Source organism: Coffea arabica, chromosome 11c, assembly GCF_036785885.1.
Source record: "Coffea arabica cultivar ET-39 chromosome 11c, Coffea Arabica ET-39 HiFi, whole genome shotgun sequence".
Taxonomy (NCBI): domain Eukaryota; kingdom Viridiplantae; phylum Streptophyta; class Magnoliopsida; order Gentianales; family Rubiaceae; genus Coffea; species Coffea arabica.
In genome coordinates, this window is record NC_092330.1 from 32,667,969 (window position 1) to 32,691,408 (window position 23,440).

The following is a 23,440-nucleotide window of genomic DNA, read 5'->3' on the forward strand; positions in this document are numbered from 1 at the left end:
TTCAAATCCCCACCTTGCCCCTTAATTTTAGAGATCCCAAAATTTGCAATATGGGTTAGAGATGGATTTGACTTTTCTAAGGGAGGTGTTAATAGAATTATGATCTGGGGCCAGGTTCGGAAATAGCAAAAGGGGTAAAATTTATTTGCTTTCATCACCTGTTTCTTAAGTATACTTTTGAACCCATTGCAATTTTGTATAGTGTAATAGGTCGCCTACTTCTTTGTTTTATGTGCAAACTTTTCTGTTAATCACCTGTGTTCTATTGGGGTACAATCTGATTGATTCTTTTAGTTTTGATGGAGTTAAAGTTACAGAAAAGACAACGTTGTAGTGAACTTGTCCTCTTAAAGTAGGCTTGAAATTGACATCTAACTCCTTTGTTTGATGGAAGTACTACAAACTTAGAAGCTTAGGTCCTTCTTGGCAAAACATTGTTACATTTCACATATGAATCAACTGTTCTAAGTATTGCATATTCATTGGAAAATCCAGCAAGATAGAATCAAACGAAACAAAAAGTTTTAAAGATAAAAATTCCTAAGCAAAATGGACTTTGAACTTGATGCTCCCTGAAATTTCGTCAATCTTTTGGCCCTAACAAAAAGTCAAGATCCTATCAGTTTGTTTTGCAGATAAATTTCTTGCTATTTTCCCATTTTTGGATGTCCTCAAAGGTGTTACTTTCTGTCATAATCCTTGACAAAAAGGCATATGACTGTCTCGGAAGCAGATTTCCTTGATACCACGGCATTCAGGAGTTGACCGCAAATGACATATGCAATGGTGTGGAAATCAACACATTCTAGAATATTGAAAATTCGTCCAAAGCAACATGACCTCATATCTTGAGAATATTTTTCACAATTTCCTTGCTCAAATTGACAACATATTACATGAATGAAAGAGATATTGTTTTGTACAGGAACCAAAAGCCACATGTGGGAAACTAAAGTTCTTTTTTGTGGTATTGGATATGGTTCTAGATGATATCTAAGGGTCAAATTTGTCAAGCCAGCTTATGGTTTGAGGGAAACAAAGGGCCTGTCTTCAAACTCTCCATTGATGGCTGATAGAAACGCATTTCGGATTTCAGACTAATTTTCATAGAAATTTAAGCATTAAAGACTTTCACCACAACCTTGGGGGTGTTCAAATTCATGGCTCTATTTTGTCTTCAAAAAGCAGATTGAGATCAATTCACTGATACACACATCTAAAAGTGGACGTATGCTTGCTTTAATGTATTAGATATGTTTTTCAGCCTCTGACACAGTTATTTCAACATATTTGTCAAACACAACGAACACGTGTTTTCAAGTTATGGATTAATTAGTTTGACATAGCGCATTAGAATTAGTCATAGTCTTGACTAGTAAGACATGCCATGTACAGGTTATTCATTTACTTTCATATACTCAAGCCTGCATGATGTTCCTCTTCCGTAATTGCTAGAACTGGTTAATAACCAAATGTCTTTCTTGTAATAATTACTCTTTTTTGAAATTCTAAGCAAGCTCCCACATGTATACTTCTACAAACATGTGTTATTGACTTTTAAAAGTATTTTTATCAACCATGATACACCTGTGTGATCCTCGGCCACCAATTTACATAATAGTAATTCAAGATTTAAGCTGTCTGATTGTTTTGACACCAAAATGTCTCAATCAAGACGTGTGAGAGGGAAAGACAGAGAGAGTTCATGAATTACATTAGCACCAATAGCAAAATGGAGAAGTGGACTTTGGGAGGCAAAGTTTTTGGTAAGGAATTTGGAGCTTTGCCTTTTCAGCTGGCCAACTTTGTGCCCACTTGTGGAGTTGTTGTACATCTAACAAGATCGCCATAGAGCCTATGAACTGCTTAACTAGAAGCAAGAAGAAGACATCAATGAAGAGCTTACACAAATTCTGTTGCTTCTGCTTTCTGTTGCCTCCTTTTATACTGTCTGATGCTACGGATACCATAACTGTAAATGAGCCACTGGCAGATGGGAAAACAATCATCTCATCAGGTGGAACTTTTGAACTGGGATTTTTCAGCCCAGATGTTAATTCCAGGAGTAGATACTTGGGAATATGGTACAAGAAAGTTGCCAAATCTGCAGTGGTATGGATTGCTAATAGAGACGTTGCAATGAATGACACAGATGGCCTTTTGAAGATGACTGATCAAGCTAAACTCACACTCGTGAAAAGTAGAGATACAGCCATATGGTCCACAAACGCCACGAGGTTGGTAAGGAATCCAGTAGCCCAACTTCTTGATTCAGGAAATCTTGTTGTAAAAGACGCAGCTGATGACAATCCAGAGAATTACCTCTGGCAGAGTTATGACTATCCTACAGACACTATATTGCCAGGGGTGAAGCTTGGACCTGACTTGGTGAAAGGCATTGATAGGTACCTTCAGTCTTCAAAGAGTAGTATCGATCCTTCAAGAGGTGATTTTTTATATCGAACGGATCCTAATGGCTTTCCACAACAGTTCTTGATGAACAATTCACTTCCACAATTTCGTTCTGGACCGTGGAATGGTCTGCGGTTCAGTGGCTCACCAGGCCTGAAACCAAATCCGGTATATACATACGAATTTGTAAATACTCCAAAGGAAGTATACTACAAATTTGATCTGATTAACAGCTCTGTCTACTCAAGGCTTACTTTGAGTAGCTTTGGGGTGCTTCAAAGGTTAAATTGGAATTACCGGACTCAGGATTGGACTGTTTACGTTAATGCACCGGCTGACAATTGTGATACTTACGGGCTTTGTGATGCCTATGGCATCTGCAACATTGCTAATTCTCCAGTTTGTAGCTGTTTGGATAGATTTGTGCCACAATCCCCCAATGATTGGAACGCAACAGACTGGTCGAGTGGCTGTCAGCGAAGAACTCCTTTAGATTGTCAAAAAGGGGATGGATTTCTAAAGTATACAGGCATTAAGTTGCCAGATACAAGATGGTCCTGGTATAATGAGAGCATAACTCTCAAGGAATGTGAGAAAATTTGTTTAAAAAACTGTTCCTGCATGGCTTATTCAAATACAGATGTAAGAGGCAAAGGAAGTGGCTGCTTGCTTTGGTTTGACGATCTCATCGATATTACCATGATTGGCGAAAGTGGGCAAGATATCTACATAAGGATGGCCTCCTCTGAGTTAGGTAATGATGCTGTCACATACGCTATGCGAACCTTCTTTCGGAAAGATGATAAATTGCAGCATTAGAGTTCATGCTTAAACTTGCAGTAAGTTGAAGAATGAATCACCAACTTTTTGTCATAGGCATCAGTTATTGTCATCATTTTTCAAATCATCGTTGGCCGTGCAAACATTGTTCATTAAGATGTAAATACTATGCAAGGTCATGAAATTTCAAGAACTTAATGCTTGAACACATAATTTGACTTGTTGCTTCTGTTCTAAGCTTTCACCGTTTATATCAGAAATTCTAATCAAGTACATATATTTTTAATTCTGCAACTTCCTTAGAGCTCTTGAATATGCATCACTATGTTATCTAATTACTGGCTTCAATCTATGAGAAAACAATACTATTAACATTAGCTCTGCTAAATGAAGCATCCTTTTTTTCCCTAAATATCTGAGTATGTTTGAACAAAAAGATATGTAAACTTACGTTGATACATTCGTGCTTTCCTGCCAACTAGGCCCTGGATCCAATAAAGCGAAAAAAATTGGAATCAGCTTGTGTTTGGTGGTTCTTCTACTGCTGGTCCTTGGCCTTGCTTTGAATGTTCAAAAGAAGAGGAAGAGGAGGCAAGCTGAACATGTGTCTGGCGAAGGTAAGCGGATACTTCTATATTAGTGGCAAGGTGTAATATATGCTTGCTTTCACTTCATGAAAAGAAATGAGAATGCATGTCAATTTCCAGACAATTCTCTCAAAATTTGTTGTCTATCTATAACCAGACATATAATCTTTCTCAAATTCTTGCTTTTACTTATCTTTCCGGGATTTATCCAACAGCTAGTACGGGAACCAGATCAACGCAATATCTTGCTGAAGAAGGTGACAAGGAAGATGTTGAGCTGCCACTGTTTGAATTGAAAACCATCATCCAGGCTACTGATAACTTCTCAAGGGATAATAAGCTTGGAGAGGGTGGATTCGGTCCTGTTTACAAGGTAAACATTTATTATTCGCGGGTTAAATTTAACCCCTTATTGAAAGTTTTGAAGTCCAGAGGAACTGGACCTGTTTTGATTTCGATATTCAAGTCAATGTATTTCTCTTGAGGAAAACCAACCAAAATAAGAGAGAGAAATATTTTTATTTTGCACTCTTTAGGATGAGAAAGAAATCTAGTTTGGATTGTAGTTTTCTGCAGAAAAATTTTCATGTTTTCCATGAACACATTTCACAATCACCTTTTTACTTCACACTTATCAAATCATTACAGTACATTTTTCTACAAAAGCTCCTAAAAATAACAATCCAAATGGTCCAGGACGAGCCATACAATCAGAATGAACATAGTATTGTGTGTGATATGTGTCTGCCAAGGCTGTTAGCTAGTTAAACAGATACTCTCATTAAAAGCTAGTTTATCTTAACGATTTTCTTAAGATACAATAATCTTGGCAACCTCCGATCATAATCAGTACTATATAATTAGTGGGATTTGACATATGATGATGCATCTAATTCAAAAAAACAGAAAAGGAAAAGAAAAAAGAAAAAAAGATACAGGATTTATGGAAACACGCACAAAAGAAACTGGATATCACACCTTCAAATTGATCTATGACATACAACAATTTTCAGGGTACACTTGTTGGGGGACAAGAAATTGCAGTGAAGCGGCTTTCTCAAAACTCCACACAAGGACTTGATGAGTTCAAGAATGAGGTTAAATGCATTGCAAAGCTCCAGCACAGAAATCTTGTGAAGCTTCTCGGGTGCTGCATCCAAGAAGAGAAGATGTTGATTTATGAATTCATGCCTAATAAGAGCTTGGATTTCTTCATCTTCGGTGGGCTCTCTCACAACAATACACAAATATATAGAAAATTACAACTTGATCTTGCATTCTTTTAGTTCTTTCTCGTACAATCACATTGTTTTTCACTAGAATTTTCATTTCACATGTGGTTTCACCAAAAGTTACTCCTTACGGGTTGGTAATAATGCTTTACATCTATGCAGTGAAATGACATGAATGAAGGGGGCGTTTTTTTTTGTTCTCCCAAAGCTGAAAAATATTCAAACTTCATAATATAGTCAATGACCTGCTGATGTCAATGGACTTTCTTTCTTTCAAATTTAAATCACTTACATGCAGGCTCAGATACTAAGATGTAAGATTTTGCAGATCATGATCGGCGCAGATTCCTTGATTGGCCAAAACGCTTCCAGATTATCACCGGGATTGCTCGCGGACTTCTGTATCTTCATCAGGACTCCAGATTGACAATCATCCACAGAGATCTTAAGGCTGACAACATTTTGTTAGATATTGATTTGAAACCAAAAATATCAGACTTTGGCCTGGCCAGAATTTTCGGAGGAACTGAGACTGAAGCAAGCACAAAAAGAGTCGTTGGAACATAGTAAGGATGCCCTTTAACAATTAAATTTCATGACTTTTTCGTAGGATATTGATATAATTCTTCTCTCATTATCCTATCTTAGTGGCTACATATCGCCAGAGTATGCAGTGGATGGATATTTCTCAACAAAATTAGACGTATTCAGCTTTGGTGTTTTGGTACTGGAGATTGTAAGTGGGAAGAAGAACAGAGGATTTAGCCATCCTGATCACCATCATAATCTTCTTGGGCATGTAAGTTACCTCTATTTCCATTTCATACAGCATTGAGTTCATTTTTTATTCCCACGAGCAACATAATTACCACAAGTGCTTCATAAACTTTCAGGCATGGTTACTTTACAAAGAAGGCAGATGTCCGGAGTTGATTGATAACCATTTGAGTGTATCCTGTCATCTATACGAAGTTATAAGATCAATTCATGTAGGGCTACTATGTGTACAGCAATCTCCAGATGACAGGCCAAGTATGTCATCTGTGGTTTTTATGTTGGCTGGTGATGGATCGTTACCTTTCCCTAAAGAGCCTGGCTATTTCACTGAAAGAAATTTATCTTTCGAACCTGATAAGAGTTCATCAGGCAAGAAAGAAAATAGTTCTGGCAATGCTTTAAGCATCACATTGTTAGATGCTCGATAGTTGAATGAATCTTTTGCAGGTTTGCTCCAAGAAAAGCCTGTGGCATTCCATACTCCCTTTAAAAGTAAAAGAAGAAGTGAAGTGCTAGAACTTTTTTTAAATAGGTCTCATACTCTCTACATAGAAGTGTTGGCTATAATGAGATATTTTGTACATACATACACATGTATATAATTTTTTGATTTGGCTAAAAAGTGCTTAATGAGCACTCGTTAAGAGGGGATTTAAGTGTTAGATTGTGGCTAATTCGAGAATGTATCTAAATGTCAGAGTACATTAATTGTGATTGTGTATATTAACACGGTAAGTTAAGCATGATTAGGCACCAATTAGAAAAATTCATAATTTTTTTTATATTACTTCAGTACTTATGATCCTCTATAAATTGGTTTCTAATTTATCAAAAAATTTGGATGGTACGTATATACAAGTTCTCACCAAGGTTAAAAGCAAATGCAAGATTAACCATGTTTCAAGATTGGATTTTGAAGCAACTAAGAAAGGCAAGGGGATGCACGATTATCCCAAACAGCAGAGATGACACTGATTAGCAGATAATTATAGCATTGATTAAACAAAACCTTGAGAACCAAAAGCTTAAGTGGATCCAAAAATGCAATTAGAATATGCCCCAACATGTTTAACGCAATATGCTTGTCCTCTCTCTAGAGTAAATGGTGCAATTAGTCACCAAAAATTTTCAAACTTCATGTTTTAGTCACTAAACTTCTTATTTAGCCAATGTGCTTTGCCAACTCATAAAAGGGAGTATAATTTTTGGCATTCAATTAATTAAAGCTGACATATTTTATCACTCATCTTATGAAAACTCATACCTATTTAGCCCCAAAATGCATGTTTTAATTAAATGAATGACTATTTTAAATAAATAAAAGGTTTAATCACCAATACAATGCTTTAAATAGTTGAATAACCATTTTTCCCATTAGCTCCTATATACACATAAATTTTCGAGCAACCTTTTGTTTTCATTCTTTTGACTAGTTCGCTCTTAGGAAAAAGTTGCATCCATATAATTTGGACATGACCACTTGCTTTAGCCCCAGTTCGTCACGGTATCCCTATTGGCTGTTTAGTAGTTTAAAATCCCACCCCACCAATTAATTTCACGGAGCCCCAAAGTTTTATTTTGGGAAGAGGTGGTTTTCACTCTAAAAGGGTGTTACCTACAATTCGAATCTAAGGACACATTTGGTGGGACACAGCCGTTCGGGTTGGTTTTATGCAAAATGCACAAGAAGTAACTTTGTATGTACACAATGTAACTCATCTTCAATAACGTGTAATTATAAAAAAAAATTTTGTAGATCCCACAAATGGTGTAAAAATGATGTACAAGATGCAGTTTGGACCTTATATATATATATTTGGGGCCAAATCTTAGCTATAAACCTTCCGAAACGATTGCTTCCTGCAACTATTCCTGCCCCTCCTCCCATTCGCAGTAAAAGAGGTACTGATGTACTCATTTGCCTATTTCTTTTTGTTTCACAGGGTTAATTGCACTTTGTACTCTTCAATCATACTTAGATTTCTACTTTAATCTTTAAACTTTAAAATAAGGCACTTGAGTCTCTATATATAAAATTTGCCCCTTTCAAGTAAATTTGTTGACGCAAGTGAGACAAGTATTAAACTTGGTAAGCAGAAATTTTATACTTTAAGGACTAAAGTAAGATAAACTTTATATTTTAGGAACTAAGATGGTACCAAATTTATATTTTGGATTGCATTTTTCTGGACTTTTTGTAGAAAAAATACTGTAGCGATTTTATATACGTGTGGTAAAAGTGTGATTGAAAAATGTGTGCTCGAAAAAAATAGTAATTTTTCTTTGAAAAATTTCAATCCAAACACATTGTGAGGATATATGTGAGGATATATCAACATTCAATTTGATATATGTGAGGATGCATCCTTGTTTCATATGTGCAGGTTTAAAATTAATCAATCACGGATTTAAATAATTTATTTAATAGTTTTATCATCTGATTGATTCTTTAAGTCTTGAAGAAATAGAAATTACTGAACAAATTAGTGTAGTCAACTTTCCTCTTAAATTATGCATAAAATCGAACTTTTGTATGCCTAATGAAAACACTACACAGTTAGAAGTTAAAATGCTTGTCAAGTGTTGTTGCATTTGACAAATAAATTACTCTGTTTGGGTCTGCGGATTTGATATCAAGAAAGCATTCAGTTGAATGGATTTGAAATTATGATTAATTGAAATGCATTGTTTGGCAAGTTTTTTAAACCAGGGAAATTCCAAAGTTCACATATATAATTGGGGTAAAACATAAAAAATAAAAAAGTTGAAAGGTAAAGGTCTAATTTGCCAGCCGCCTTGACAATGACATCATGCTAACGTATCATTTTTCTTTCTCACGCAACAACGCCAACCTCTAGGAATGCATATATCATAAGTCACTAAATTCCTACATTTTATAGTTATCCTATTTCCTTATCCCTATGTTTTAGATTTTTTTTTATCAGAAAAGCTTTAGACTTGTTCACAAGTAATCAACATTGTGTATCGATATGAGTAGAGATTGAGAGGGTTTTATAAATACATGTAACTATCAGAGTTTCAACTTCTGTAATGCTACTAAAATCCAGTTTTATTTGAATTGAGAAATTTGATGAAGAATTTGAAATTCATCCAAATCACTTTAGTTGTTTAAATTGCTTAATAGGCATTTGGATTTGTAATACGTCAATTATTAAAATATATTTTATCAAGTCCTTCATCAAATCCCTCAATTCAAAGGCAATTAATTTAGTTGGATTATGTAATTGGTTCAGAAGATGAAATCGTGAATCCAATATCACGCTTTTATAGTTCCTGGAATAAGGAAAACGTGATACCTAGTTTGACGCCTTCTATGCATGCTGCTAAGGGGACTAGTCATATTCTTTTTCTGGCTGCTTTATTTAATTGGAAAACATCTTTTTATAGAGCCTGCCAATTCATTTTTCATGTCATGTGATTGTAATTTCTTTTTTTAAAGAAAAATTTTGGATGAATTCGACTCCGATCCTCACCACGAATCAGGGCGTGCCTAAGGATTATAATCATTTTTGCAGGATTGGATTTGCTCTCTTTGAATTTATCTTATTTTCTTCTTTCCCAAGTTTTGCTTCCTCTTGCATTTTTAGTCTCTATTATTAATGGATTATCAGCTTTATTTGATCCCAATCAACTGGTGCTTTAATTTCACTTGGTTATCCAGTTTGTTAATTCCAATTTCCATACCTGAGTCTGTTTAACACAGCAACATACCAGCAAGCAGTAGATGAAACTAGGATTTGAAACGACACTTAATTTAATGGAATGTAAAATCAATCATCTTCTAATTTCAAAATCCCTTTCAACAAGCCATTAATTTGACAATGGAGCGCAACTTATTTAGTAAAACATTTCTCCTGAAATCGATACGTCACAAGTTCGATTCATCAAGAAAATAAGTGAAAAATCACTGTTGATCATTTAAAAAAAAAGTGATGAATTTCATGTCCCCATCCTAAGAGAATCCAAACAAATGAGGGGATTTGGGTGGATATTTCAAGGCCAAGCCATCCAACCAAACCTCTAAACGCAAACGAATCCTAAGAGTTTTAAGCATCACAAATTCAATCAAAAAAATCCAGCAAGACAGAATCAAGTCTAAAATGTAAAGCAAAAATCAAGACAAAAATGGGCTTAAAGTTCATGTTCCCCGCAATTTCTTCACTTCGGTCCCTCCATTAATGGCGAGATTGAGATCAAACTATCAACTACATTTGTCAACCTGTCCCTTTATGTCGGTGACGGTCAAAAATTGTTGTTGCCATAATTAACCATATATGGCACCTCCCCGTCAAAGTCGTTACCATTTTTTTTACTTCTTTTTGATGTAGATTTCTTACCTTTTACGCCATTTTTGCTTGTCCTCAGAGAACAACTTTCTGCCATTACCCCTTTATCCAAAAATCATAACAGAAGAGAAATGACTACCTCAGAAGAAGATCTGCAGGGTCTACTAATGAAATCGGCACAGCCATACAAGTTGACAGCAAACGTTATTATGTGGTGCTGAAATCAGCACTTTTATTTTTGGGATAATTTCAGAAACCTTCCTTGAGGGTTTCCGACAATTTCTCATGGTACTCTTGAGATTTTTAATATTACACTTATTTCCCTTGACCCTGTAAAATGGCCATAATTACCTTAATATATGAATAGTTTTCATGCAATTAAACATTTCGCTGCTAATCTTATGCATATGAATGCATCGCGCAATTAGACATTTAATGGAATTAAAACAAGATTTACTCGTGAAATAAACAATTATGTCCTGAACATAATTTTAGTATATTATAGATTAATTTTAGCTTTGTTTGGAGGATCTGGAAATAATAGAAGAAGATGTAACTTGAAGGTTTAGAAAAGATGGGGCTAGTGTTGGTACTCCAACATTTGAGGGATAGGAATATTGGATGTTATATTAATGTAGTTGGTGAAATTTTTTGCATTTAACGTTGCTGATTTTTTTTTAAAACTTATATTGAGGTTTTAGAATTTAGGGACTAATAATGGTGGTGGTGATCATGGTGAAAATGGTACTAATTTGAGATGTGAGAATATGAAAGGTTTAAAATAGTAAAGGTGAGATAGTGAATTTGAGATTTTATACACGTTTCATATATATATATATATATTAAGAATTTTATAAGAAGGTAAAATGAACATCATAGTTTCATGGGGGTATTTTGGGTTATTCAGTCAAAATTTTAATCATTGAATAGTTTTCCTTACCAAAAAAGTAAACTCAAGGGAGGTATATGTAATTTTTAAAATCTCAAGAGAATTAGGTGAAATTGTCAAAAATTTCAAGGAAGATTTATGAAATTATCCCTTTATTTTTTTTAATGGAAAACAAGTGACTTGATTCACTTAGGGTTAGTTGGGGTAAATTTCCTCAGGCTTGGTTCAAAGCCACTTTGCCCCCTAATGGTACTTTTTAAGCATTTTGCCCCCTTAGACAATCAAAATCGTGATTAAGCGTTACACAAGGCCTGAAGTTCGAATGTAACCCTAATTTTCAACCATAAGGACTACGTTAACTTGCAGTTTACCCACCATGATTTAAGACCCTAGTTGCACTTTTCCCCCCCGTAAGATTTTATAAGCTACTATTTTAATCATTTTGTCTATTTCTTTTTTCCTTTTCTATTTCTTTCCTCTCTATTTCTTCCTTTTATCCCAAGTCGCCCTTGTTATCCCTATTGTTAATTGATTAATCACAGTGTCAATGGTTAACTTGTATCTAAACATTTTTAGTTTCTTGATTACATATGCTTTGTGACGCAAGTAACAAGTTAATCACCATCTACAACATATCAACATCAGAGTTTGTATATTTATTAATTAGTAATACCAGATGAGCAACTTACGACAAAATCTGGGGAAAAGTAAACATTATAGTATGAAACATATGCAATAATCAAGTGTGTTATTTATCAATTATTTACAATAATATATTTCTTAGTAGTGGCAAGAGAAGATGTAAAAATAACTAAGGAAAATAGAGAGAGAGAGAGAGAGAGAGAGAGAGAGAGAGAGAGAGAGAGAGAGAGAGAGAGAGAGAGAGAGAGAGAGAGAGAGAGAGAGAGAGAGAGAGAGAGAGAGAGTGAGAGAGAGAAGAAACAAAAGATCAAAAATGAAAAATAAAATACATAAAATATCAAGAGTAATTTCATCCTCAAACTGTTAAACATGAATAAAATATACTCCCTTCGTCCTACTTTGATAGTCCTATATTTCTTTTTCATCTGTCCCAAATTGTAGTCCACTTTCCAATTGAAGAATGTAGTTGTATTTTAATTTTCCTAAAATACCCTTATTCAATGTAAGTAGTCGTTACTATAAACCTACCCCATTTAATGAGAATTGATTCTTTTTTTACCATCAATTCAAGTTTCCATAAAGTTGTACCATATTTAATGTGAGAGTATTTTAGAAAAATAGCAATCTAAATTTACTTTTCTAACGAAATTAACTACTTTTTCTTAAACTGTGTGAAAAAGAAACAGGACTATCAGAGTGGGACGGAGGGAGTATAGAATATCAATAGTAATTTTATCCTTAAACATGATTATAGCATTCTTGAAAAGGGCGGGGAGGGGAGGAGAACAAGGGACAAAATACAACTAAATTCATAGTTCATGGGGGTAATCTGTAATTAACAACTTAAGGATACTTGCATGATTTTACGAAAAGGTTGCTATGGATTGTTAATTCGGGGGCAAAAGTGGTTTTGGAACCCAAATCGGTCACAAGATTGGAAGAGTCTCTAGTATTCTCTGACTTTGTTGTGAGCTATCGTTTTCTCATCCCTACCAACTTTGAAAAACATTACATTTGAAAAATAAAGACGGAACATTGCGATTATTTATGGCGGAGGATTTGTGGAAATGGTGATGCAGTACAACAAGTCAATCAGTCTTAAACCATGACCAAGGAGTCCCCAGTCTTTGTAGAAATCTGCAGTGTGGAATATTAAATGATACTCAGAGCAAGTCACCTCACATCTCCATAATAGTAATTTACAAGTTTTCAATGCACAAATTGACTGAGGATTTTTCTAACGAGTGCCCAATATCCACTCGTTAATATACCTAAATTACATCTAACATATCATATAAATTCATGTATTGATAATTACTATTCTATCTTGCATTTTTATAGTTTCACTAATTAACATTACTTTTCCAAAACATAAACACCTAGGGTCCATTTTAACGAGTAACGAATGGACACTCGTCAGACAAATTCACTGATAAAATATTATGAAAAGAGTTTTATCTAAAAGGCGATCGATTATAACTCAAGTACTAATTTTCAAGGGTTGTGTAGATGCGAAGAAATCAGAACATAAACAGGCGTTTAAACCATTAAATTATACGAAGTTTGTATCGTTAACAAGTGTCTAATGAATATTTGTTTCCATATTCTAGAAATCAAGAGTCAACTGTGCGCGTCCGAGTCATTGTTAAGTCGTCTTCCAGGCAGTGGATATGGGGATCAGTTTTGTCAAAAGATCCTTACGCGTCTTCGACTGTTCTATTTGGAAGTTGCTCATTGATGATTATCAGACCATTATGACCCACTGCCTTGAAGGTTGATTGAGATGGGGAATACTTTCTTCTAGTGCTGTTTGGATTTGCCATTAAATTTTCAAAGGACATGAGCATAAACAACTTTCACCATAATATATGGTGTAAATCGTGGCTCTATTGTGGCCTCGAAAAACATGCACTTTGCTCGAAATTGATTGAGAGTAAGGGTGCGTTTAATAAAATTGAAATCTGAATCCATTAAATTATTGAATTGTTAAATACTAAATTTGACACATTTGAGTGTATATTACATTCAGTCATAAGTGAATAACTTATCATTTAATTTTGGAAGTAAGTTTTGTCTAGAAAATTTAGTGTCACTTAATTAATTCAAATGCTCTATTTTTTTATTATCAAATGTATCTAAACATATTAAAATCTGAATCCATTAAATTTTAAGTATTAAACTGGATCTCTTATACATGGATCTAAAAATTGGGATATATATGATTTTTTTTCAATATACAAGATGTATTCCTTTAACTGATCATAACCTAAGCCTTTATCTTGATTAGCAAGACATAGGCCTGTTTGATAACTTAATTCAGAATTCAAATTTAATGAATTCAGCTGTTAACATGTTTAGATCCATTTGATAACCAAAAAAGGAGCATTTGAATGAATTAAGTGATACTGAATTTCTAGGCAAAACTTACTCCAAATAATAAGTGATAAACTATTTACTTATCACTTAATCCAATGAATTCAGATTTCAAATTTCTTAATTTTTGAATTTTAATTTTATCCAACACACCTGTACTATGTATACATTATTCATTTACTTTTATATACTCAAGCCTACATGATGCCTCTCTTGTCTGGTTGTAGACAGATACATACCCAAATTATAGCTGTTTTCCTTGCGTTAGTGACTTTATTGGAGAAATCTCTAAGATTATGACGAAATTCAGAATCATTCTACTAAAGAAGTGCTTTTGTTGAATATTCTCATCCAGAGGCTGCTTGCGTTCACTAAATGCAAGTTTTCGAGACAAATAGTAGATTTTAATCAATACTCAAAAAAGTGTTTTGGATCTTGCCTTTACTAAATACCAGCTTACGGAGTTTGCATTTGTCAAATTAGTCACATGACCGGCATACGACAAATTAGTCATCTTTTAGATCAAATTATTCGAATGACCACTGAACTTTTGAAATCATTGAGTTTTAACCACTGAACTTTTCAAAGTCTGATTTCGATCGCTAAACTATCTAAAATTTAAATTTCAAGCCATTCTGTCAAATTTAATCGTTAACTATGCCTCTTTCTTTCATCTCGTAAATCATGCAAATACTCAAATCTGTCATGTTTAATGATTAAATCTAACGAAATGGCTCGATATTTAAACTTTAAACAGTTTAGTAGTTAAAACCAGACTTTTAATAGTTCAATGATCAAAACTCAACGATTCTAAAAGTTTGGTGGTCATCCAGATAATTTGCTCCATCTTTTACTACATTTTATGGCTAGCAATATTTTATTGATTTTTAAATTTTCTTTAACAGTTAGTTGCTGGTATATCACCTGTTTCAACAGTAGTTGGTAAAAATTAGTCATTAGGACTACATTTGTTTTCATCGAAACCTTTGGGGGATAAAAGCACTCATATCCCATTAATTTGGAATGAAAACTGCAATTCATTCTAAAAGTTTTGATCAACCTTTTTGAATAAGTACCGTCTTTACAAGGATAGTGGACATATGATCCTTGGACCCCAATTCACATTGCGGCAACTCCACTTTTAACCTGTCTCACGATGTTTACTCATTAAAATATCCCAAATAAGAAATGTGAAATGGAAGAAAGAGACGATTCTTTGAATTAATTATACGAAGACCAATAGTAAATGGCAAATTGGACTTGGGGGACCACTTAGTTGGAAAGCAGTTTTGGAGCTTTGCTTCTGGCCTTTTTCAGCTGGCGGCCATTTCTGCACAACTCTGAAGTATATCTAACAAGTTTATTTCAAACTTAGAACTAGATAACATTTGAATCCTTAATTGGAAGCAAGAGACATCAATGAAAAGCTTATACAGATTCTGTTGCTTCTGTTTTCTGTTGCCTACCCTTATTGTATCTGATTCCACAGATACCATAACCACAAATCAGCCACTTGCAGATGGCAAAACAATCATCTCATCAGGTGGAACTTTTGAACTGGGATTTTACAGACCAGATGTTAATTCCAACAGAACATACTTGGGATTATGGTACAAGAAAGTTTCCAAGGTAACTGTGGTATGGACTGCTAATAGAGACGTTCCAATCAATGACACAAAAGGCCTTCTGAGGGTGACTGATCAAGCTAACCTCACACTATTCAATGGGGACGGTACAGCCGTATGGTCATCCAACGCCACAGGGTCGGCGAAGAATCCTGTAGCTCAGCTTCTTGATTCAGGAAATCTTGTTATTAAAGATGCGGCTGATAATAATCCAGAGAATTACCTGTGGCAGAGCTTTGAGCATCCTACTGACACCCTTTTACCAGGAATGAAGTTAGGAGAAAATTTGGTGAAAGGCACTGAAGTTTACATGCAGTCTTTAAAGAGCAGCGTTGATCCTTCGAGAGGTAATTTCATATTTAGAGTGGATCCTGATGGCTTCCCACAACAATTCTTGATGAATGGCTCAACTCCACGGTTTCGTACTGGACCATGGAATGGTCTGAGGTTTAGCTGGGGTTCGCCAGGCCTTCAACCAAATCCGTTGTATACTTATGAGTTCGTAAATAATCCTCAGGAAATATACTACAGATATGATCTTATTAACACCTCTGTCTACTCTAGGCTTATCATTAGTACTGATGGGATTATTCAAAGGTTCACTTGGAACAACAAGACTCAGGATTGGGGCGTTTACCTTAATGCACCGGCTGATACTTGTGATACTTACGGGCTTTGTAACAACTACAGTATCTGCAGCACAGCTAATTCTCCAATCTGTAGCTGTTTGGATAAATTTGTGCCAAAATCCCCCAGTGAATGGCAAGCAACAGACTGGTCTAATGGCTGTCAGCGTAGGGTTCCTTTAGATTGTCCAAAAGGAGATGGATTTATAAAGTATTCAGGCATTAAGTTGCCAGATACGCGGTGGTCATGGTATAATCGGAGTATGACTCTTAAGGAATGCGACACAATTTGCTTGAAAAACTGTTCCTGCACAGCTTATGCGAATACGGACATAACAGGCAAAGGCAGTGGCTGCGTGCTTTGGTTTGGTGATTTGATCGATATGACCAGGGTCAATGGTGGTCAAGACATCTACATAAGGATGGCTGCCTCTGAGATACGTATGATGCTATCACTTATATTATGATAAAATTGCAGCATTAGACTTCATGCTTTTACTTACTTGCAGGAAGTTGGAGAATGAATCTCCAAGTTTTTATCATGTTCACTAGCTATTAACATCATTTTTAACAATTTCGTTGCTCCTATAAACATTGCTAGATAAGATGCAAATGCTATTTCGTTAGATCAAGAGCTTTAGGCCTGAACACACACTCCACTTCTGCTCCAATTCTAGCCTCATAGGCTTGGTCATAAGTCATATAAGAAGTTCTTGAATAAGACGAGGAATTGCAGAAGCAGGCTTCATGCTTCATGCTTTTACGTGCAGTAATTTGAAGAATGAATTGCTCACTTTTTATCAATCTGCACTAGTTTTAATCAAGAACATTTTTTAAATTGTCTTTGCCCATACAAACATTGCTAAATGAGATGCAAATGCTGCATGAGCTCGTGACATCAAGAGCATAAGGCCTGAGCACATACTACGCTTCTTCCTCTAGTTCTAGGCTTTGGTATTATTTATGTGAGAAGTTCTAAGTAGATATAAGTATCTTCAAATGAGCAACATCCTTAGATCTTCGGATATGCATCACTTGAATATCTAATTAGTGGTGGATTAAATAATAGAATTGATCCTGTTAACCTTAGCTGTAGGGAATGAAACTTCTTTTTTGTTTCTAACATCTGACTATGTTTGAATAACGAGATGATTAAAACCACATTGATATAATCATGTTTTCTTGCCAAATAGCCTCTGGAGCTAACAAAGCAAAAATACTCGGAATCAGCTTGCCTTTAGGAGGAGCTTTTCTACTGCTGGTCCTTAGCCTTATCTTATGCGCTCGAAAGAAAAAGAGAAGGCAGAGGAAACTTGCTGAACAGCTACCTAGCGAATGTAAGCAGATATTCCTCTCAAAGTTTGTCCTCTATCTGTAACCAGATATACACTTTTCCTTAAATTCTTACTTCTTTTTATCTTCCCATATGTCATTTGGTAGGGAAAATGGAAAGCAGACCAGAGCAGCGCCTTAATACAGAAGGTGACAAGGAAGACCTTGACCTGCCATTGTTTGATTTGAAAACCATTGAGCAGGCTACTAATAACTTCTCAATAGATAATAAGCTTGGAGAGGGTGGATTTGGTCCTGTTTACAAGGTAAATATTACTTGCTTTCTGCTTCTTTTGGTAGACCATTGCTACTTGCATGGTAAACTCCTTACTGATAGTTTTAAAATTCAAAAGAACTAGACCTAGTTTTGACTCTGATATTCTAGTGAATGTACTTTTCTTCATGAAAATCAACAATAAGCAATTAAATACATCTTTCTTTTGGCACTTAGGATAAGAATTTAGTCTAGGATAAGCCAAACAATCAGAATTAGTAGAGGATTATTTGTAATTTAGGTCTGTCAAGGCTTTTAGCTAGTGGAAACAGAAGATTATTTGTTATAGGAGGTATTTTATCTTATTCACACTCTTGAAATAAAATGTTCACCACCACTAAATAATTAATAGGATTATGACTTTTTTCCATCCATCTGATTCAGAAGAACAGAAAAGAAAAGGAAAGAAAGAAAAAATACCGGATTTGTGGAAACACGCACAAGAGAAACTGGATATCCCCAGCTTGAAATTGATCAATAACAAACAGCCATTTTTCAGGGTACACTTGAGGAGGGCCAAGAAATTGCAGTAAAGCGGCTTTCTGAATACTCTATACAAGGACTTGATGAGTTCAAAAATGAGGTTAAATGCATTGCAGAACTTCAGCACAGAAATCTCGTGAAGCTTCTAGGGTGCTGTATCGAAGGAGAAGAGAAAATGTTGATCTATGAATTCATGCCTAATAAGAGCTTGGACTTCTTCCTTTTCGGTTGGTTCTAACAAAAGCACACATGAATTAATGAGACATTTATGTATACAGCCTGCATTTCATTTTTGCTTTCTGGTACAAACATCTTAAATTGAATAGGATTTTCATCTTACTTGTGCTTTCACTAAAAAGTTAATCAACACAGTGTTGGTAAAAATGCTATATGTGTATGTAGTCAAATGATATGCTCAAGTGAAAAAGCTTCAAAAAGCATGGTCATTGACCTGCTCATGTCAAATGAACTTTCCTCTTTATAAAAATTAATCTACTTACATTCGGGCATAGATACTAAGTTGGGTTTGTGCAGATAATGATCGGAGCAGATTGCTTGATTGGCCAAAACGCTTCCAGATTATCATTGGGATTGCTCGCGGACTTCTTTATCTTCATCAGGACTCGCGGTTGACAATCATCCATAGAGATCTTAAGGCTGGAAATATTTTGTTAGATAGTGCAATGAAACCAAAAATATCTGACTTTGGAATGGCCAGAATTTTTGGAGGAACTGAGACTGAAGCAAGCACAAAAAGAGTTGTTGGAACATAGTAAGGATCCCTTGACCTTTGAATATTTTCCCCATAGGATGCTGAGTTAATTCTTGCTCTTTTTATTCTATCTTAGTGGCTACATGTCTCCGGAGTATGCAGTCGATGGAGTTTTCTCGACAAAATCAGATGTTTTCAGCTTTGGTGTTTTGGTACTGGAGATTGTAACTGGGAAGAAGAACAGAGGATTTTCTCATCCTGATCACCATCATAATCTTCTTGGGCATGTAGGTTTCCTATCATTCCATTTCCTGCAGCATTCATTACATTATTTTTTCTCACGAGCAGCTCAGCACTAATTACCACAATTTCCTCCTGAATTCTCAGGCGTGGTTACTCTTCAAAGATGGCAGATTTCAGGAATTGATCGATGACCATTTCAGCCAATCTTATTGTCTGTCTGAAGTTATTAGATCAATTCATGTAGGACTACTCTGTGTACAACAATATCCGGACGACAGGCCGAGCATGCCATCTGTGGTTTTGATGTTGGTTGGTGATGGAGAATTACCTTTCCCTAAGGAGCCTGGCTATTTCACTGAAAGAAATTTCTTTTTTGAAACTGATAAGATTTTCTCAAGCGGGACCGTGGATAGTTCTGGCAATCAACTCAGCATCACAGTGTTAGAAGCTCGATAGTTGAGTAATCCATATTGATCTTCTTCTTTGTACATGTTCACTTGATCTCATGTTCTTATCAGAAGAATTTTTTAGTGCAACATGTTTTTTTTTTTTTTGGATTACAGACTCGTTTTTCAGTTACCTTTATATTTTTGCAACCACATTTTTGTCACATAACTTCGCATCAGAAAAAATGCTTCAAGATTATTCCGGCAAAAGTTGTCAAATAATTTTCAACCCAAACAGACGAACAGCCACCAAATAATCTCCAATCCCATGAATAAGGTCTTAAAACAGAACCCTCAAACAAAAATGTACAGTTTCAGCATAAAATGAGAACTTGTTAGAATCACATCTTAGAGTCAAAAAATTACAACAAACAGCCACCCCAAATAATTGGATTACAACCTATTCTTGATGTTGCCATGTATACAGATTTTTTAAGTACATGTTATGCTTGCTACTTGTGATCTAATTAGTGTCTTTTATCATCTTTCTTGTATCTTTTGATCTGAATGGTGCAAAATGGATATTTATCATTTGACAGATGCAAAATAAGACAATAATAAATTATTGCTCTCCTTCACACACATAGAATACGTATGTACATGGATACATACATATATACTATCTCGTTACTTAGTTAATATTTCTGCGAATGAAGTCAAATATTATGTATATTTTATTATGTATTTTTACACTAATATGGATATTTTCTTACTCTTTTTTCTTTTACTAATTGGTAAATATCATTTGAAACCCTAGAAGCTATTATAGTTTTCTGACCAACACCGACCATTAAATACCAATTTTTCATAATTCAGTAATTAAAAGCCCAAAACTTGAATACACACACAAAATTGTGGTCCATCTTAAGTGCCAAAATTCGACATGTGCACGATATTCGACAAATGAATCAAAACTTTAAGGTACGGAGATACCAAAAAATTAGAAGCTAAAATGCTTCTTGACCAAATTCTGTTGCATTTGACAAATGAATCAGTTTTAGCCATTGCACTCCAATTGGAAAATGCAGCAAGACAGATAATTGAGAAAAAAATCAAAATAAACATTGATGGACAAACTAACACAGGCAATGTTGCTGGAAATGGCTAAAGTTGCAGGATGGACAAACATAGAGGTCCAATCTGACTGCAAAAATGTTGTGAGCCAAATTAACACAGGCATTGTCCAGAAATGTAGATTACAAACGTTCCTGGAAGACATTGAGGACCTAAATAAGAGCTTTGACTATTGCATTTTCTCTTTTGTTCCCAGAACTGCCAATGGTTGCAGCCATTCTATGGCTCAATTTGCAGTCAAGTTACTTAGGAATATTGAATGGGAAGGCTCATTCCCAACATGACTATCAGATTTAGCTAGAAAAGATATGGGGGCAGTTACCCCTTTTTGTAATTAGCTCTTGTATTATCAAGTGTTAATATCTAAAAAAATGGTATCGTTTTAAAAAAAAAAAATCAAAATAAACATTGATAACTTCTTAACTTTCAACCTTGAGAACATGGATTAACAATAGTATATCATGCTTTGAAAGCATGTGTCAATTTTGAAAGTTTAGCTAGTATTTACTTCTTCAAGTTGTTAACATTGTAAAGGGTACTGCTTTCCCTCAGTACAGTCAGAATCTCCTTTCCATACATGAATGGTTTCCTCTTCTCCTTCATGTTTTCTGTTAACAGTATTTTCCTGTCTCAACATGCATGATTCGCTTTTATGCAGGATTAGTGAACTCTAGATATAATTTTGCCAACTTTTAATGGCTGAGGTAGCAACTGCTACCCAGTGATCTGGAATAAAACAACATGTGAAGCTGGTGAGTTTAGAAGGAACTCAACTGGAAAGTAAAAGTGTTGCCTAATTATCTTAGAGCCTCATTTGGCTCTTGCCATGACTACTGCAAGTATGGTTTTAAACCTGAATTTAAGACAATAGAATGGACTCCAATGGTGAAGATATCCAAGACATCGCCAGGATGTGAAACTTCACAGAAAAAGATAGGCCTAGAACCGGCTAAAGGTGAAAATTTGGAGAAACAGAAAAGTTCATTCAAAGTTTTCAGGCCAGCATCAAATTTGTGGAACTCAATTCAATCATCAAGAACAAAAAGGACAGTGACTCCAAATAATCCTGAGGAGCGGAAGCAGAAACCTTTGAGAAAAAAGGAGTCTTCAATTGAAACAGCCCACCAATTAAGAAGAAACACTGAAGTCAACATATCAAAGGGAACATCCAACAAGGGACTGACTGAAGGAAATGATTCAACCAATGGCATTGGAACTTCCAAAGGAAGCAAGAAAACATATATGTTGCCAACGACTTGTTCCCGATCTCACAAAATTGATCGAGAAAGGATACCAAAGCCAAAGGAGGTATCTCGTACCAAAAGAAACGAGAATACAGCTACATTATCTGCATCTCAATCCAGAGCTCGTAAGCCCAATGCACAGAGCATATCAAAGGAGATATCCCATCTTAACAGTAAGGTGGTCCTAGAAAAGAGACCTCAATTTCAAGTGAATATCATTTTCTTTTTGAATATCATTTTCCGTGCACCAATTGTCAACAAAAAGAGATGCTGGTTTTGATTGTCGTCTAATTGGCACGCATTAACATCCGTTAAGAGATGCCTAAGCATGAGTTTTTTTTTTTGTTTTTGAAAGTAACATTAAATCAAGAAATTATTTAAATGTAAGTGAACTATTGATGTTAATGTGTGTTTAAAAAGATAACTAGATGCGATTAAAGTGTATTAATGAATCTTGGATATGTATTCGTTATAAAAAAGGGTTAAATGCACTGAAACCCCTGAATTGTATACGAAGTTCTAATTTACCTGCCTAAACTTTTTAATAGACAATGTATCCTTCTCAATAGTAATAATTTTCTAATCTTTTCATTTTTTTTGCCTTTGCTCCCTTTTCTTTTACCCTTTATTTTCTTCCTTTTTCCCCTTCACTCAGTAGCCAATTCTTTCCTCCAATACTAAAATACTTGTATCAAAATTTTTAATTTTCTGTAATACTTCATCCTAAACTCTTGCTTATAAAACGTATTTAATCTGGTAATTCAATAGCTTAAGCACTGTCGCGCCCCACTTTTTGAATGAATGTGTGTGAGTGATGTGATGTGTGTGTGAAGTGTGGTGTGAACGTGTGCAAAATGAAAAGTAAAAAGGCCATGGGACTTTAGAAAGCGACGATTTGGCCAAATGAAATTTTAAAAAGGGTTTTTTAAATATGAAAACGGAGTCGCCACTTGGTATAGATTTGGGGTGTACCAAGTCACCCAAAAAGTGTTTTTTAAAGACAAAGTAGTAAAACCCTTTTTAAAACGACTCCTAGTCCACGTAAGCCAAAGAAAAAGGTTCGGGGGTCACGTTTGACAAAGGGGAAGGCAAGGATAGAATCCAAGGCACCCCTTTGACCTAGCCAAGGCTAGTTGCGCGACTTAACCTTACCTTTCCAAATTTTCTACCCAATATATGTTCGCACGTTGGATATGACTATATGAATGCAAAACGGAAAGAAAAATGCAATCCTAAATTCTACGATGTCTCTCGTGAGGCTTTTGGTCCCAAACCACATGAATTGTGGCGGCCAACAAAGGAAAACCCCATAGAGGTCGATTAATGCAAATGAGACTCAAATGTGCAAGTGTGGAAGTGTATGAAAAGAAATTAAAAATCCA

At 35.2% G+C, this 23,440-nt stretch overlaps 1 protein-coding gene across 1 annotated transcript; it reads left to right on the plus strand.

Moving 5' to 3' along the window:
* The first annotated feature begins 143 nt into the window (after positions 1-143).
* LOC113715704 (uncharacterized) lies at positions 144-19,830 on the plus strand. The gene is made up of 14 exons (XM_027239991.2): positions 144-3,166; positions 3,675-3,809; positions 3,995-4,152; positions 4,793-5,000; positions 5,340-5,577; positions 5,660-5,810; positions 5,905-6,215; positions 15,394-16,691; positions 17,444-17,587; positions 17,691-17,848; positions 18,356-18,566; positions 18,874-19,111; positions 19,188-19,338; positions 19,439-19,830. The coding sequence occupies exons 1-14, from the start codon at positions 1,858-1,860 to the stop codon at positions 19,748-19,750; spliced, it is 5,022 nt and encodes a 1,673-aa protein (XP_027095792.2). The 5' UTR covers positions 144-1,857; the 3' UTR covers positions 19,751-19,830.
* Positions 19,831-23,440: the final 3,610 nt, after the last annotated feature.